The sequence below is a fragment of the Sus scrofa genome, chromosome 2, assembly GCF_000003025.6.
Source record: "Sus scrofa isolate TJ Tabasco breed Duroc chromosome 2, Sscrofa11.1, whole genome shotgun sequence".
Taxonomy (NCBI): domain Eukaryota; kingdom Metazoa; phylum Chordata; class Mammalia; order Artiodactyla; family Suidae; genus Sus; species Sus scrofa.
The window spans coordinates 147,114,918-147,133,283 of record NC_010444.4 but is presented as its reverse complement, the minus strand read 5'-3'; the positions used below and the strand labels follow the sequence as shown (position 1 = coordinate 147,133,283).

The 18,366-nt window shown below is 44.3% G+C and overlaps 1 protein-coding gene across 4 annotated transcripts in view; it reads left to right on the top strand.

Moving 5' to 3' along the window:
* PRELID2 (PRELI domain containing 2) overlaps positions 1 to 18,366 on the top strand; it is an 89,917-nt gene that overhangs the window by 58,453 nt on the left and 13,098 nt on the right. For 3 of the 4 annotated variants that reach the window (XR_002341969.1, XM_021084956.1, XM_005661780.3), the window contains one exon: positions 16,101 to 16,170. The exons of the other annotated variant lie outside the window; for it this stretch is intronic. Coding sequence is in view for 2 of the 3 variants with exons in the window: in XM_021084956.1 (XP_020940615.1) it covers positions 16,101 to 16,160 (60 nt within the window). In the remaining variant the exon portion in view is untranslated. The remainder of the gene's footprint in view (positions 1 to 16,100; positions 16,171 to 18,366) is intronic. 4 annotated transcript variants of the gene reach the window in all.

Genomic DNA, 18,366 nt, shown 5'->3' with positions numbered 1-18,366 from the left:
CCTTCTGTGAAACTAGATGAAACCTGGGAAGTTAAGCTTCTTCTTGAAAGGGTTGAAAGTGGTTTCCTGAGCTTGACAGGAGTCACCATCGTTATTTGCACAGTGATCAAGAGTCACATGTCTACACAGCACAATAAGCAACATATGGGCCAGGAATCCAGAAATCTGGGCTCCAGTCCTTCTTGGCTACACTCTCTTGGCCACAGTGCTTGGACTAGTTGCTCTGAGCCTCACTGTCTTTTTTTTTTTCCTTTTTCTTTTTTCTTTTGGGTAAAATCAGGCATTGTACTAGGAGGTCATTGTCAGTTCTGACATTTTATGATTGTTTGAAACCTTTTTTTTCCTCCCATGTATAAATACCAGGATTTTTTTTCAGATTTAAAAATTTCCTATAAATGGTCTTTAAGCCTGTATAAAAATTGAGTTGACGCTAAGAGGGGATCCCAGAGCATCAGAGATGATGTAACATATAGATGGTCAAGGGATGAGTTGGTGGCAATAAAATATTTAAAAATAAGACAAAACCTTAACAAATTACTAATTAGCAGAAGAGGGTGATAAGCATGTGGTAGGGTGTTAACAGTTTCATTTTATAATCCTTTTCATGTGAGCTAAATACTCTGCATATTGCAAAGATTTGTAAGTCTTGAATAGGGGTCTTTGAGTTTGGGTGCCCAGTAATAGATATATTCGCTTATTTTTAGTCCATGCCTTCTGTATACACAGACTGTACTGGAAGTTTTGGCGAGCGCTAGATATTATAATAGTAGTAGCTATCACTTACTGGGGGTTCATCAGGAGCCAAGCCCCGTGCTGTTTTATGAACACTGAGTTCTCCCTATAACCCTCTGAAAGAGAGATGTTTTTGTCAGTTTTCCATTTTACATACGAGGAAATAGAAGCATGTGGAGGTTAAATTACTTGCATGGTGTCCTTAGCCAGTGAGTGGTGGAGCCTGGTACACATATGACTTTGAAGTTGACTCTAGTACTTGAAGTGCACACGGTAGTACTTGCTTTCCTCTTGCTCGGTACTCCCACGCCCAGCCAGAATCTTTGGAGATTTGGGAGCCGTATTCTCCCCACTGTCTGGTTGGAGTTTCCAACCATGAATTACTTTTCTGAGCCCATTCTTGTACTCTGTTGTGCTGAGTTTGAAGACAATGAGGAAACGGGGGTTGGAGGCCACAATAAATCTTCACATACCTTGTGTAAATCTCAGGCAGGCATAGAACTGAAAACTGAAACCCCTCTGGCCAGGCTGCATTGAAATACTAGAAAAACAGGGGCTGCATCTGCAGCTTGTGTGGACTAAGTGTGTTTTAGGCACAAATCTTTTCTGGATCAAAACTGTTGTAGCACTGGGCGGCACTTGGTGCTAACAAATTAAGGCTCCTGGTTGGACCAACAAGGCCAGGAAAAGTCATTCAGGCATCTCAGATGAGGGCTTAATACATCATTCTGGGTAGAGCCCAACTTGAATTGCAAAGGTTTTCTAAAACCTTGAAGGTGCATCTAAGGGTTAAACTGCAGTTTTTGCATACCTGGAGCGTGCTAATTAAATGCCCTTTGCATTCTCGGAGGTGTCCAGCTGTTCCTCTTGGTCATTCTTACCCCTGTGTTGGTGGTCATTTCTTATTCTGTCTCCCTGCTCTACTGTAGAATTTCATCTCTTGCTGGAGGACCCCTCTGGTGTGTCCACGCCTTTCAGGACGTGGGTCACCAGTCTGAGCCCCATGCAGCAATGGGGAGGTGGCTGGGGTGTCTGCTGCTTCAGGAGAAAAGGAGCCTTGTATCTCATGAACCCAGCTTTGCTGGGTGATATTTCTATGTCCTTTCAATTTCTCTGAAATTCCATTTGCTGCCTGGGATTTGATCCTTTATTCTCTGTCTAGCTTTCTTCCATAGAGTCTAGCTAAACTGTTTTTCTCTGAATTTCCTTGGTAAAGGAAAATAGTGAGTTTTTGAGAGTTAATTAACTCCTTTCATGTTGACACCTAGTTTAAGAAGAATTTAAAGGCTGTAATTAAAAATTTTCTCAATCAGTGGCCTTTGGTGAGGAGGTAGCTTTTGCTGCTTTAAAAGACATTAATGTTTGATAAAGCCCATTAGTTTTTCTACTCTCTGCACTTCCTGATATGTTTTTAATATTTGGTAATTTAAAACATTGCTACACTCCCCCTAAAAAGACTCTCAGTTTAAAAAAATTTTTTTAAAACATTTTATATAAAGTGTTTTAGAGTAGATATTAACTGCACATAAATGTTTTAAATCGTATTTCCAGCAGAGCCATTTATGTTCTTCAGCCCTAGCTCTCTTTCACAGCAGCAGCATACTTTGTACTGGCCACCTCTGTGACTTTGGGCAAGCCATTTAATTTTCTGAGTCTCATTTTTGTCATTTGTCGAATGAGGATAATATGGGAACTAAACTTCGTAGAGTACTTGTGAGGAGTGAATGAGTTATATACATAAAATGTGCAGGACAGGACTTGGCATACAATAAATGATCAGTTGTTACTGTTACACGTAAAAAGAAGGTCACAGACTCGGCTTGTGTCCCATGTCGCTGTGGCTATGGTGTAGGCCAGCAGCTACAGCTCTGATTAAACTGCTAGACTGGGAACTTCCATATGCCTCGGGTGTGGCCCTAAAAAGACTGACGGAAAAAAAGAAAGGAAAGGCAGTTGTAGGAGTTCCCATCGTGGCCCAGGGGCAATGAATCTGACTAGTATCCATGAGGATGTGGGTTTGCTCCCTGGCCTCGCTCACTTGGTTAAGCATTGCTGTGACCTATGGCATAGGTCACAGACATGGCTCGGATCTGGCATCGCTGTGGCTGTGGTGTAGGCTGGCAGATACCGCTCCCACTAGACCCCTAGCCTGGGAACTTCCATGTGCCAGTCCTAAAAAGCAATTATCCTGCTAAGCGAAGTCAGCCAGACAATGAGCAATGAGACACCAACATCCAATGCTATCCCTGACATGTGGAATCTCAAAAAAGGACAGAATGAACTTCTTTGCAGAACAGACACTGACTCACAGACTTTGAAAAACTTATGGTTTCCAAAGGAGACAGTTTGAGGGGTGAGGGGATGCGCCAGGGGGTGTGGGATGGGAATCCTATAAAATTGGATTGTGGTGATCATTGTATAACTATAAATGTAATAAATGCATTAAGTAGTAATAAAAAGATTAAAAAAAGAAAGAGAAAAAGGCAAAGATATCATAGGCAAACACTTAATTTTTTCATTATGATATTGTAGACAAATGTTTAGTGACCATGATGAGTCTGTTTTTGGAGTCACGCTAAGCCAAGTTTAAATCTCTGTGCCCCCCGCCGGGGGAGGGGGAGAATGTGTGAACTTAACCTCCCTCTGGGTGAAATGTCAATAGAGTATCTACCTTCTGAGTATGAGAATTGAAGGAAATAGCAGTAAAGAAGTGCTTTAAATACCTGTCACATAATAAATGCTTCCTAAATGATACCTGTTATCTTTCTGTTATACCCAAATTGGCATATTTCCTTCTAGTATTTTATATGCCGATTTTAAACCATCATAATTGCAGCAAGTATTTCATGCCTTGCTCAAGTATTATTTTGTCACAAATGTATTTCAGAATAACTACATAACCTTCAAAGCCATCATTTTAATGACTGCATAATATTTCACCAAGTTATATAATAATTGATTTCACCATTTCTTAGGTTTTGAACGTTGAAGTGAGACCAGGTGAAACGTCTCTATACATGAAGTCTTTTATATTTTGTATCATTGCCTTAGAAAAGATGTAACTGTTTTTGTGACTCTTTGCATTCTTTGTCTCCTTTACTGGGCGGCAGGCTTCTGAGTGGGGGTCCCTACTTTATCCTCGGTACCTAGCTCACCGTTAGTACCCAGTATTTATTCAGTTAGTGAATAAATGTGTATAACATTGTACTGTTTTCCAGAAGGAGTAAGATTTCTTTCTCTTTCCATTTTATTATCTTTTAAAAAGTCTGAAAAGCAGAGAAGCACTTTATCCGTTGGGGTAATAGGAAGGGTAACGGTAGCAGGTGGTATTTGTTGCGTACTTCCTGTGCCCCAAGCATTGCGCTTAATACCTTACATGCATTACCTGCTCCAATTTGCTCAGCCGTTCTCTGTGATAAGTGCTATTATCTCCATTTTATACATGAAGAAGCTCAGCGAGGTGAGTTGACTTGCCCAAGTCACACAGGTAGTGAGTGGTAGAACCGGAATTCAAACCAGGTCGCTGGACCCTCAGTCTGAACACTTAGACTAAGGGCCACATGCCCCCTAATTGTGTTTCTCCGGTAGCTCACCCCTTTACATTTCAGCCAGTTTGACCCCTTATTTCCCCGGGAGCCTGACTTTGTTGGCCACATTCCAGGTAAGGTGGGAATCAAAGCTGGCCCTCAGCCTTGAGGCTTTTGCATCAGTCTTAGAACAAGAGCTAGTGTTGCTTACCACTCTGGTTATTTAAAAGGAATTCCACTCTTGCATTTCAGTGAGTGAAGGATGTGTGAATATATTTTTTATAAGCCTTAGCTTTTTTTTTTTTTTTTTTTACTGAAGAGAAGCATTTTATGAGATTGGTTAACTTTTAAGAGAGCCGGTAGTGTTAGAACCTTGTCCAGGTGGAAGTTAAAATCCGCAGGAATATCTGGGGCTGAACAGGTGAGGGGTATGATTCTAGGGACTAATCAATTATGTCCTATTTAGTGAGCACTTGAAATATTAGACAACTTTTAAAAAGTATCAACTATGTTATTATGTCTATTTCTTCAGTCTTTCCCCCCCGCCCCAGCATCAGTTTATTATGGGGGCTGGGAGTTTTAAAGATCCTTTGCATCGATAAGTACTACCTTTTATTTTTTTCTCCCCCTTGAAAAATGATTGACTCTTAATCTTTGGATTGTTATTTGCTTATAGAAGTTTTATTGATCAGTCAGTCACATGTAGCTTTTGTTCTGGTTGCTCTGGTTTTGTGACTTTAAATGCTTAAAAAAAAAGCATCCCTTCTGAAACTTGCCATGGGCTTGTGCCTCTGCCACTCCACAGGTCATGTGAGGGCTGAGGAGGGAAGGTGGGCTGTCATATTGATGGTGCTGATGTTCGCTTGGACACTGGCTCTTGGACACCTCATTCGCCCTCCCCAGGTTTCGTCCCCGAGAAACTGGGATCATGTTTAGCATGAAAGGCTTTTCCTGGGAAGTAAAGGGCTCTCCAGGTTGGCGTTTGACAGTCAACCAGGGAATTAGAACTGGCGGATCCTGTGTTGCATCAGAAGCGCTTTCCCTGCACGTGTTGGTCCTCCGGCCTCTCCAGCGTGCATGATGCAGCTTTCCTTGGTTTCGGTAGGAAACAAAACGGATTTGGAGATGTGGTGAGCTGTTTTTATTCTTAGGACAGTTCCAAGAGCTGCATGTGATTTGGTCTCACCTTCCTCCCCTAAATTTATAAAAGGAAAGCCTCCCAGACGTAGATGGAAATGACTGTGTGGTGGCAGGAAGGACTGCGCCTACGGACGTGTTAAGGAGGTGGTGCGCTGAAGGCTTAGACTCACAGAAGCCTGGGTGTGGGTCTGGATTCTTCGCTTGCTGAGTGCTTTCGATCAAGTTTCCTAAGCTATCTGAGTTTCCTGTTTTCCTCTTGTCACTGACTCATAGGTTGAGTGTGAGGATTAAAAGGGACAAGGCGTGTAGGGTGCTCAGCCCAGCAACGTAGGGCATCAGCCTCTCAACAACCACTTCTTTCCAGAGGCGTAGGTTTGCTCTCTCTCAGGTACTAGCTATTCCATCTGTAGTATGCTGTCTAGTACTGGCTCTGTTGCAGATGACCCCTGTGACCTAGGAAGAGCTGGTTCACCTGCAGGGCCCAGGCTTGCCAGCAGCAGTGGGACTGCCTCTTAGAGGTGCTGTGTCCAGGACACGTAAAATATGCCCGTGAACCACGATCCAGTGCAAGGTGAGCCCCTGCTGACGTTTCCTCCACGTCAGTCACTGACCATCAGCTGAATGGAGGGTCTCTTGCTGTGGGAGCCCCATTGTCAGGGCCCCTCGTCTGATTGAGGTCCATAAAGCTATCAGTAGCTGACTTCCGGGCTACAGCGGAAATGGGAAGTAACAGTCAATGGAAGTCTCTGATGGGTCAGGAGCTCTAGATGTTGCCTCACTGAGTCCTCACAGCAGCCCTGCAGGGACGTGCATGCACTCTCTTCCCTCCACCCATCTAACAGGTGCAGAAACACACTCCATGAGGCAGGACTCATGGTGGAAAAGAGTGGGAGGAATCTAGGTTTAAATTCCAGGTTGGCTGCTTACTAGCTGTGGGACCTTGAGCTAGTTACTCACTGCTCTGAGTCTCCTTATCTAGAAATGGTGAGCGTAGAAGTACCTCACCTCCTAGGACTGCTGAGAGGGTTAACGGTGATGCTGAGGGCAAAGTCCCCGGCAGATAGTGCGCCCATGATAAATTATTGACCCTATATTCTTGGGATTTGGGGGGATGGGGTTTTGACCAAAATATCGCTTTTCAAAATTATATTTTGTGCGAAGAAATGTGTGATTTGAAGATAAGGTAGACGGGCCCTACTTGTAAAGAAGATCATTTATTTATAGATCGATTTACAGAAACTTGAGAATTTGGGGGAAGGCAAAGGTAGAGATAAAAGATAAACGGAGGATTATCTGAGCATCCACTGGATTCGTTTATTACCCAGGCATCAGTTGGATTTATTTATTCCGTTAAAGACAGTTCAGTGGTCAAAGGCACACGCGCGCTGCTCACCATTTGCTCTCGCAGAATAAGGAAGAGAGAAGGGGATGCTATGACGAGCTTAAATTTAATGAATAGTGAACAAGGGGCTAATACAGGAGATGGAGAGGCCTCTTGCTTTTTGAAGTGATAGTGTACGAGTCCGTACTCAGACCTTTGGTGCAGGCGCTGAGGCAGCGCTGCTTCAGTGTAAGGACGACGGTCTTACACCTAGGCCTGAGACAGAAGCGGTAAGGAGCAGCAGGTACCCATCAGTGGAGGTTTCTAAGCAAGCCGATCCATTGTCAGAAATGTTGTGGGTGCAATGTGGCCTTGATATTTGAACAAATTACTAAAATTAATTATGCTTAGTAATCACACATGAACAAGCCATAAGTTGGATGCAGTATAAGTCAGGAAAACTAAAATTATATACCTGTTCCAGTTCTTCCCTCCCTCCCTCTTTTCTTCCTTCCTTTCCTGCATCTGTGGCATACAGAAGTTCCCAGGCTAGGGGTGGAATCAGAGCTGCAGCTGCTGGCCTACACCACAGCCACAGCAACGCCAGATCTGAGCCACATCTGAGACCTAGGCTGCAGCTCTCGGCAGTGCCAGATCCTTGACCCACTGAGCGATGCCAGGGATCAACCCCACGTTCTCATGTGTACTAGTTGTGTTTCTTACTGCTGAGCCATGACAGGAACTCCACAAGTTACATTTCAAAAGATCAGAAATGGAAATAGACTAGTTAAGTAACATTGGAGTGTGGGCAACCAATGACTAAATGCCTTTTAGCCACTAAAATATTCATGCCCATTGGGGTTTATTTGCAAATTTACGGTGTGGAAATGGCTTTGTCATTTTCCACTCTGGTATTTGATCCCAGGACAACTCCATAAACCAGATGGGCCACTTTCATTTCTTTGCTGAGACTTTCCTATCTGGATAATGTGATGACTTTTCCAATTTTTTTCTTTTTCCTTTTTTTTTTTTTTTTCTTCTGCACCCAGGTTATGTGGAATGTCCTGGGCCAGGGATTGAACCTGTGCCACAGCAATGACCCAAGCCCTGCAGTGACAAGGCTGGGTCCTTATTAACCTGCTGAGCCATAGGAGAACTCCAGTTTTCATTTTTATTTTTAAAAAATTTTATTATAGTTGATTTACAGTGTTCTGTCAATTTCTGTTATACAGCAAAGTGACCCAGTTATACCTTTAAATACATTCTTTTTTTCACATTATTCTCCATCATGTTCCATTACAAATGATTAGATATATAGTTCCCTGTGTTATACAGCAGGGTCTCATTGCTCATCCACTCCAAATGCTATAGTTTGCATCTATTAACCCCAGACTCCCAGTCCATCCCAATCCCCGCCCCACCCCAGCAACCACAAGTCTGTTCTCCATGTCCATGAGTTCGTTTCTTTTCTGTAGATAGGTTCATTTGTGCCATATGTTAGATTCTGGATATAAATGATATCATATGGTATTTGTCTTTCTCCTTCTGGCTTACTTTACTCAGTATGAGAGTCTCTAGTTCTGCACATGGCATTATTTTGTTCTTTTTTATGGCTGAGTAGTATTCCATTGTGTATATAACCCGATGAGCCACAGGAGAACTCCTCCAGTTTTTAGATTTTATTATTTTGGGATATATTCTTTTCTTTTCCAAATTGTGAGATTAAATATTCTCCTTAAGGAGAGAGGAAACTTTGTAACGTGAAGCAATGACGTCTGAATTATTGTATCAGTTTAATGTTCTGCAGTTACACCTAAGGCTTGTGAGTTACCAAAATAAAAGGGAGTCTTACTCAAGAGCTTATTAGCCACTCTGGGGAAATTACATTGAAGTCATACAGACTGTTAGGATATTCCTACTTGAAAAGCATTGTATTCAAAATAATCTGTAGGAGTTCCCATTGTGGCTCAGTGGGTTAAGAACTTGACTAATATCCCTGAAGATGTGTGTTGGTCCTTGGCCTCAGTGGGTTAAGGATCTGGTGTTGCTGCAAGCTGTGGCATAGATCTCAGATGTCACTCAGATCTGGTGTCGCTGTGGCCGTGGCCTAGGCCGGCAGCCACAGCCCCAATTCGATACCTAGGCTAGGTGTGGCCCTAAAAAGAAAACAAAAATTGTAGATGTGATTAAATATTGACTTATATATTAAGAATCATGCCATTTAGTTTGGGAACAGGGCTGAAATATCCGATTTGTTTTTGAACATAACCCGTAGGGAAAGGAAGGGACAGCTCTTGCGGTGTAGCCAACATTACAACGTCTGCAGTCGCATTAAAATCCTGCGGCCCCCAGTGTTGTCATATCCCGGATCCTGGCCTCTCGATCCTGCTTGCCTTGGGTCAAGTGAAGACTCAGCTTCTCAGACTTGTGGTTGCCAAGGGGGAGGGGGTAAGGAGGGGGACGGACTGGAAATTGGGGGTCAGTAGATGCCAGTTATTACATTTGGAAAGCACAGGGACCTATATCCAGTTTCCTGGGGTAGACCATGATGGAAGATAATATAAAAAAGGTAATATAAAATATGTATATGTATGACTGAGTCACTTTGCTATATAGCAGAAGCAGGCACATTGTAGACCCACTGTGCTGTAATAAAAATAAAATAATGAATAGGAAATACTACACACATGAACATACCTATGAAAAAGAAACAAACTCACAGATAAAGAAAACAGACTGGTGGTTGCCAAGGTGGCAGGGGGCGAGGTTTGGCAGTCTGGGATTTGCAGAGTAAAACTATTGTATATAGGATTGATAAATAACAGGCCCAGGGAACTATATCCAGTCTCCTGGGATAGCCCAGGATGGAAAAGAATATAAAAAAAGACCGAGTCATTTTGCTGTAAAGCAGAAATTGGCACAACATTGTACATCACCTATTCTTTACTAAAAAAAAAAAAAAAAAAAAAAAAAAAAGATAGTCCATAAACATTTGTTAAATGAAATAAAAAAAAAAAAAAAGACAGCCTCTTAGTTATTATGTGATTTTGGTCCAGGTGCTTAATTTCTCTGAGCCTTGAGCCTCATCCAAAAAAAGAAGATAATCTAAGCAGATAGGAGGGTGAAAGAAGTCAGCGCAGGTAAAGCTCTTGGCATGGTGCCCAGCGCACAGTATGTGCTAGTGCATCTAAACTATTGTTCTTGTTTGATGTTATCCGCGTTTTATAGATCAGAAATCCTACATATAAAAGAATGGGGCAATATCAGATGAAAAGATACTTTATCGCGGCAAAAAATCTGTTCCTGGAGAAGCACTGAGCAGTGTTTCTCTCTCTCTCTCTCTCTCTCTCTCTCTCCCTCTCTCTCTCGCCTGCTCGCTCTTTCTTTTTTTGGGGGTGCCGCACTTGCAGCAGATGGAAGTTCCCAGGCTAGGGCCCAGTCGAAACTACAGCTTCCGGCCTACACCATAGCCACAGCAGTGTGGGATCTGAGTCGCATCTGTGACCTACACCACAGCTCATGGCAACGCTGGATCCCCGACCCACTGAGCGAGGCCAGGGGTCTAACCTGCATCCTCATGGATGCTAGTCGGATTCGTTTCCCCTGCGCTGCAGCGGGAACTCCCTCTCTCACCTTTTGAATGAGAAAACTGGACGTGGATTCCTCCCTCCCTCCTTGCCTTCCTTCGTGCAGTTGAAGTGGGCTAGAAGCAGATCATCCAGAGCCTTACAGCCAAGATACAGAATGTGGGTTTTCTTAGAAGAGCAGTGGAACACCATTGAAGGGTTGAAGCAGAGAAGCAGCATTTTCTTTTTCTACCTTTTTTTCATGCTGTTACGTTTCTACATAAAGTAAAAGAAAAGATTCTGAAAAAGTTTTATGTAAACCACCTCGGTAAAAAAAAAAGTTTAGATTCAAAAGGAAAGTGAGGTTTTTAAAGTAAACTCGATGCATACCTTTTTATCAAGGTGAGTGGTTTTATAATGCTCACTTCAGCATCTGAAATTATCTCACTTTCTAACTCCTCTTGGCTAATCCAGATTCTTCAGGACCCAAATGAAGTCCCATCTCTGCTGAAAATTCTTTGCATAGCATTCCTTCCCTTTTATCTTTATATTCTTGTTCTTTATCTTTCCCCCCCTTTTTTTTTTCATTTCTATGGCAGCCCTTGTTATCCAGACCTTTCACCACACTGTCTAGGATGCTAACTACTGCTTAGATTGCACTATAATTCCACAATTCAGACTCATCAGCTTGGCATTCAGATATAATCGTTGATCAGTTTTATACAGTCTTATAATTCGTCAACATTGAGCAGGTATTTTCTGCCAAATTCTGCACTAGACAGTAAGGATTCAGATGTAACTTTTGTTCCTAGACTCTGAGCACCTTACTATCTAATGTGGTCAACTTGTAAACTGATGACTGATAGACTCATTCATTCATTCAGTAGCCGTTTATTGTATGACATCTGTGTCCTGGGCATTGTTCTTCTAGGGGTTGCATCTTGAACAAGACAGACAAGCCCCCTAGCCTTATGGGACTTACATTCTGGCGGGATTAGATGATTGCGAAAGAGATGTAGATGAACAGCTATTTATTGAGTGTTTACCAGAAGCTAGGTACTGTGATAACGAGATTAGACATTATTTACACTAGTTTTTAGGACAAACTGCCATGTTATTTTCATTCAGTGATGAGGCTGTTGAAGATTAGAGAATGTAAGAGAAAGGCCCAAGATTTCACAGCTAGCTTGGACGCACCTAAATCTCTCTAACAAACCGTGTTATTGCATAAATGCAGAGCTCTTTGTGTCCATACAGCGATGTTTTATATGCAGCTATCTCTTCCAGGAAAGAGCAGAGCTAAGGTGGGAGTGTGTTGTGTGTGCGAGCAGGTGGGGTGTGGGGAGGTGAAATAGGCTCATTGCCTGCTGTGTCCAGTCCACTTTTCCCCGTTGAAGAAGGCAGGTGCTGAACTGCCTGTGCTTGGATGTTCCCAGCCCTGCCCTTTCTCCATCCCCTCCCCTGCTTGGACTCCCTCCACTCTGTAGGTCCCACTCATAACCAGACTTGGGTCTGTCTTAAATGGTTCCTCCTCTGCCGGCTTCTGCAAGTCCTCCCTCTATGCAAGGTCCGTCTCTACTTCCCTTGGTCCATTGACTTTCTAAAATGTTTTAAATTGGTAATGCTTCTCAGAGGCAGTCTTGCTTTTCGGTTATTTTGCGTTGCTCCAATTCTTCCCGAGAGACCAGTGACCCCTGGAGTAGAGACACCGTGCCTTCTATGCATCTAATTCCTCACAGCATCTGTGCAGTCCCTGATACACAGCAGGTGCTGAGACTGTGCGCCAAGACCCACCAGAAAGCTTTATTTCCTGTGGCAGGGGCTCTTCCCAGTGCTTTGTCTGGTTGTCATAGTACCTGCTTCTGGTAAACATTCAGTCCGCAAATTGATATTCTCCTAATTATGACCCATCTCTTATCATTGTGATGGTTAAGTGAGCACTTCTCTCTTGTTAAGAGCACCCTGTAGATGTGTCTTTTGAGACCTGCTTTAGAACTTTATGATTTTTACAAGGTTGACTGTGACTCTCTTCAGGGCCCCCACGTCAATCAGAGCTTCTTAAGGTAGCACCAATTTGATAACAAAATAAATATACTGCCTGGATCGAGCCACTTTTAGTCCCAGCTTATTCTGCCTCCTCTTCGGGCAAGCCTTTCATTGTCTGTGATCATTAGTTCTTCCATGAGAGGCTGGAGGACCTGCAGTTTAAGTTAGTTTTTATTTTATTTTTTTTAGAGTGGGGAAGGTGGAAGTGTTTTGACTCTGGGGCGCTGCTGTGCGGATGCACTTGGCCAGCACAGCCCTGGTCTTAGGGAAATGAGACTTGGGAGACCTCACTCATCTCTGGACGTTGGCAAATAGAGAAGGTAGGCCGTGTAATAGAAAAAAACTTTTGCAGAGGGGAAAGAAATAATGAAATCAAGCAGTTTACGGTTTGTCAGTCCAGAAAGCTTGTAAGTTAAGCTCTGTCTATAAAGATGGATCCACTTAAGGTTTGTTCTGCATCTCAGGCATCATTGTGGGATAAGTGATATAAATCTAGCCCCTTTAAGCCTGATCTCCTGGGGGTTGAGTTTTAAGCATTGAAACTTTATTTGAAAGGCCTCTATCGATTGGGCTTTGGTTTGGTCCTTCCTTACCCAAGAGACGCGCTAAATAATGGCTTGGCCTTCCTGGTAGGTTTTTTCGGGTTTTGGTTTTAATTCATTTTATAGGTCTCTCTCTCTCTGCCCCGGTTCTTCACCTTCCATTTCTAACTGTTCTGCTTACAAAACTAAAGTGGTGTGGGGCTGGGGGGAGGGAAAAGAAAAAATCACTGTCACATTGTAAACATAATTGATTCAATAAATAACATCTTTCAATTCCCAGGGCAGACCTCACAGTCTTGACTAAAGTCTGTTAGTGCTCAGCTCAGTAAGTGGTGGTATTCTTAATTTAGATGGATGGAAGAGTTCACCGGGGCCCACATCCTAAGGAGAGGAGTTGGCTTTTCTGCTTTTCCAGACTTGACGGCTGGACTTATGGGCCGACTTTGCAAAATGAAGCTTGCAACGGAATTAACCTGGCCGTTTTTATTCTTCCTGAAAACAGAAGGCAGGCACTTAATTATTGCTTGGGTTGGTTGAACAACAACAAAAAAAGAACAAAACTTGAAACAAGGGGAGTGGCATCTACTAGTCTCTTGAGTTCCATGGAGACAAGGACTTAGGTTTGTTCACCAGTTAATCTCCAGTGGACCTCGCACATGCATGCCACGTGGTTAACTGGTTCTGTTGGTGAATGAATGGGGCCAGAAATGAGCACCGTTCAGATCTGAGGTTAAGAATGAGGGGAGATTTTATTCCACTGGGTGTTGGACTCTCTCTCCCCTCCTTTCCCCCCTAATTCTTTAAAGGGTGAGGGGCTGTAAGAGGACCGTGAATATACTGTATGTTGAGAGATGATCAACGAGAACCATTTCATCAGTTCCTAGACTGGCAGGGTTGGGAGGGACCTGGGGGGTGGTGTCCAGCTGGGCTAAGGGACACCTCGGTAGACGTGACGAGCCTGTGGACCCAGCAGAATAATCGTCGGGGCTGTGACCAGAACCAAGGGTTCCCGACGGACCGCAGGGCTCGGCTCCCGGCCCTACAGCCTGCTGTTTTGGCTCATCCCACACTCCGTGCTCCTCGACCTTGTCAAGATCCTTTCGTTAATACTTCGTCCTTCCAAGGTGGTAGTGTTTGGGGTGATGGCCAGCCAGGCTCTGAGGGGCCTTCTAGGAGTTCTGGGGAACAGTATGTTTTGTTCAGTCCACTTTGGCACTCGATGTATTTTTATCGTCTTCTCTAGAGAAGCACCCTTTCCTGTGGCTCAGAACAGACCCCCAGTAGGAAGTCCCTGCTTCCCTGGTGGGCCCACTCGGGGTTCCCCAGCCCTGCCTGACATGGGGAGGACCTGGTGTTTGTTTCAGGCACAGAGCCCTGGGACCTGCTAGGGTCCTATTAAATCAAAGCTTCCATGAGAGGCTGGAGGACCTGTAGTTTAAGTTAGTTTTTATTTTATTTTATTTATTTTATTTTTGTCTTTTTGTCTTTTTAGGGCTGCACCCATGGCATATGGAGGTTCCCAGGTGAGGGGTCCAATCAGAGCTATAGCCGCTGGCCTGCATGACAGCCACAGCAATGTAGGATCTGAGCCGCGTCTGTGACCTACACCACAGCTCCTGGCAACGCCAGATCCTTAACCCACTGAGCGATGCCCAGGATCGAACCCGCGTCCTCATGAATGCTAGTCGTGTTTGCTAACCACTGAGCCATGATGGCAACTCCTTAAGTTAGTGTTGATCATTATTATTCTCTCTCCTCCTCCTGTCCGTGAGAGCAGGGCCTGCACCCTTCCCCCAGGTCCAGCTTTGGCTCACTGAACACCCTACTCCCTAATTGCATCATAATTCTGTCTTTCCACCTGCAGGTCTATTCTCTGGTCTACACAACTTGTCCCCAAAGGAGGAAGGGCAGTCTCTGCTTGCCTCTTTCCTCCGGGGTAGAACTGACTGGCCAGGGTGTGTGTGTGTTGGGGGGGGTGGGTCGCGGGGTAAGGGGGGCTGTTGGCAGGCAGCTTGGTACGTACAGTAGTGAAGCCTTGGAGGCTAAGGGCTGCCCCTGAAACCAGAATTCAACCTCCGTGTTCTTTCCTTGGCTGTATTACTTAATAGTTGTCTGACGTTTGGAAAAGTCCTTAGCCTTCTTTGAACTCGGTGTCCTCATCAGTAAAATGGGGGCAAGAAGAGTACTTGTTCAGGAATCGAGTGTGTGTGTTAACCAGCGTGTGCCGGGTCCACCCTCGGACCCAGACTCGGATGGAGCTTTCCATGCAGAGGGGGCTCCCGGTGAGGGAGTGAGGGAAGTAGGATTACGTCGAGGGTGACATACAGGTGTGATGAAGATCTCCGATGATCCCGTGGGTAGCCATGGTGATGGGATGCCCTTTAGAGTTGTCCTCAATTGGAGGCAGAGGGCCTTATACCCTCTACCCACCAGTCACTGGATGCGGGCCACTCCTGCAGAAGGGGGCATGACCTCAGGCAACACATCTCAAAGGGCTGAGGGTGGCTGTGTGCCTTCGGCAGCCTGTGGTGCAGGCAGATGGGGGAGGGGTGCCTGAATCCAGGGGGCTTTCCATGGGGCACCCTGCACCCACTACCCCCCTCATGTAGGCGCAGACCTTAGCAGCGAGAACATCGCTTTTCAGGTGGGCAGTAAACACAGGCACAGCTTGTTTTATTTCACTTTGCCTTATCACCCTTCGCAGATACCGCACTTTTTATAAACTGCAGGTTTGTGGGGCAACCGCGCATCAAACAAGTCTTTTCGCACCACTTTTCCAACAGCATCTGCTCACTTTCTGTCTCTGTGTCACAGCTGAGTGATTTCCACCTTCCGTTATCATCATATTTGCTCTTGGTGACCTGTGACCAGTGATCGCTGATGTCACTTGTAGTATCTATTACCGTTATTATCCCAGCTCTGGCAGAGCCACTTGGTGGCTGGGCCACTTGCGGGAGGTGCCTTAATCGCTTGGGGTGCTTTCTTAGGCTGAGCATGGAGATCCACAGCTCTGCTCTGTCTGCCTGCCTCCCTGAGCAGTTCCGAGCAACGTGGAGATAATGTATGTGAAATTGCTGAGTCGAGTATTATGAAAGGGTGCGGTGTGACTGCTCTGAAATGAATATATGGCCATGGCTGGAATTCCTTGAAGGGAAAGGTTGTGATAAATGTAGAAGTGCTTGTCCGTGAAATGGGGCATTTTGACTCCTTTTCCTTCTCTCCGTAGGGGATTAGAATAATGGAGATGCTGCTAAAGGAACAGTGCGGTGCTCCCGTCGTCGAATAAAGAATCACCAGTGAGTACTAGAAGCAAAATCAGAATTATTTACTCAAGCCGTGTTTTCATGCTCATAAGCCTAAGTATTATGCATGGTACGTCTCCCGGTTAAATGCATGGTGCTTCGTTGTATCTGTTAGCCTTCACTCCCTCGGCTCTTTGATTTTCAGAGCGTTTCATCCTACGTGCTGGGTTACAACGGCACTCAAATTTAAACTGCTCAGCACAACCCACCATGACTGCCACTCTCAAGGTGGCGTGGGTCTGTCGAGACTGCAGTTCAGAATTTTCTGAAACTTAATTTTATTGGCCCGAGAACAGTGAAAGGAGGGGTTTCAAGGTGTATTTGGAGCAGGAAAGAAAACAAGAAAAGGGGCATGTTGATTGGCCAGTGAAATACATACACATGGCCAGTCGTGTCTGCTCTATGGATAGGGGGTAGCTGCCTGAAATACTCTTGAGAAGGATTCCAAGGCCTTGAGAATAATTCTTGGGCTCTGGGTAAGAGTGCCACGATTGATTAGCAAAGTCTGCCAGGGGCACGGGATGGAAGACACAGTACTTGTACTGGAGCACGTGCCACTTTTAGGGCAAATGGTGTAGGGTTAACGCATTAAGCAGGGAGATTTCACAATTACTTTTTTTTATTAAGTTTTATCGTCCGCATCAAGGACAATGGTCTTCATAGTGGAAAGGGCAGGACAGGTTATTTAGCAGAGAATGAAAGCCTAAATGAATGAGAATAGTGGATTTGCATCTTAACCAAAGTTATTGGACTTGGATTTTTAATATCTGAGAGAAGGTAAAACCTTTGAGTAGAGCAAACATTATCATGGGCAATTCACAATTACCTCGGGTTTCCCTATGTTGGCTGAAAACTAGAGCACACATGGTTTTGTATGAGAACCTGCTCTCTAATTTTTATATACAATAAAGTTGGAGACCAGTTAACCAAAGAAGCAGCAAAAGGAGCATTCGTGGACCAGTACCTCAGCGTTCAAAGCATGCTGGCCAGATGCGCAAATAAGAATTAGAGAATTACAAAGGGTTCCTGCTTGTTTGTGAGTTTGACTTCACTCTGATTAATAGTAAACATAGACTAATACATTTATTTATTACTGGAAAGGCTAAGCAAGATAATTCCCTTTAGCACAGGCCTGGCACATGGCAGATGCTCAGAAAATGTTGGCATGGAATCTGTTGGCATCCGCTCTGTTCTTGGAAGAAGAACTTGGCCACCTCCCCCCATTTTCCAGGCTGGCCTCTTTCTGAGTCTCACCAGCCCCTCTAATGCTTGTGCACTTGGGTACAGAGCCCTTCTTAGCCTGGAAGGTGGCACCTGAAGTCAGCTCCACGTTAACAGAGAGAATGCGGGACTCCACTTACAAGTATGTGTGGTTTTCAGACTTGGGTTTTTGACGTAAAATGTTGTTAGTGGACAAGGAAATGAAACAGGCATTACCTGTGGTCTCACATCACCCATGTTCTTGTTTTTTTGTTTTGTTTTTCCTGTAATGGAGAGCCACGTCACGAACTCAGGGCTTTGTCTTGTTTCTGAAAAAGCAACAGATTCTCCTCTTAAGGGATGTGGTTGATGTCTGGAGCAGTTTAGGTGCATTTAATGCAGCAGAGTTCCTGACGGATTTACATTTCCAGACTCACAATTCAGGACCAGTTTTCTCAGGAGCGAATATACAGTAAGGGGTGTATACCTTTTCCACGTCAATCCACAATTATCGCAAATTAGTGGCTATTGCCAAGGCTGTAAGCTTCTTTCAAAATTAGCTTCATTGAGGGATCATCTGCGTACGATTAAGCTGACTCATTTCAGGTGCACGATTTAGGAGGTTTTGATTGGCGATTAAGCTGACTCATTTCAGGTGCACGATTTAGGAGGTTTTGATTGATATATACAGGTATGTAAGCATCATGAAAAACACGATAGGGAATATTTCAAGGCATTGACGTTGCTGCAGTGCTGTTGTCAGCTTATTGCTTCCCCCTTCACCCCATCTTCTTGACTAGTTTTACAAAGTTTCTGCAAGCTTGAAACGTGCCTATTTTAATGGCACTTTTTCTTCAAAATTAGCTCTGTGGGAAATGGGAGACTGGTTGCAGGTAGGGAACTGCCTTTTATTGAGCAGTAAAATGCTACACTAAAAGAAAAGGCAGAGGAAGGAGTTATCTGTAGGGCCGGGGGTGGGGGGTGGTGGTG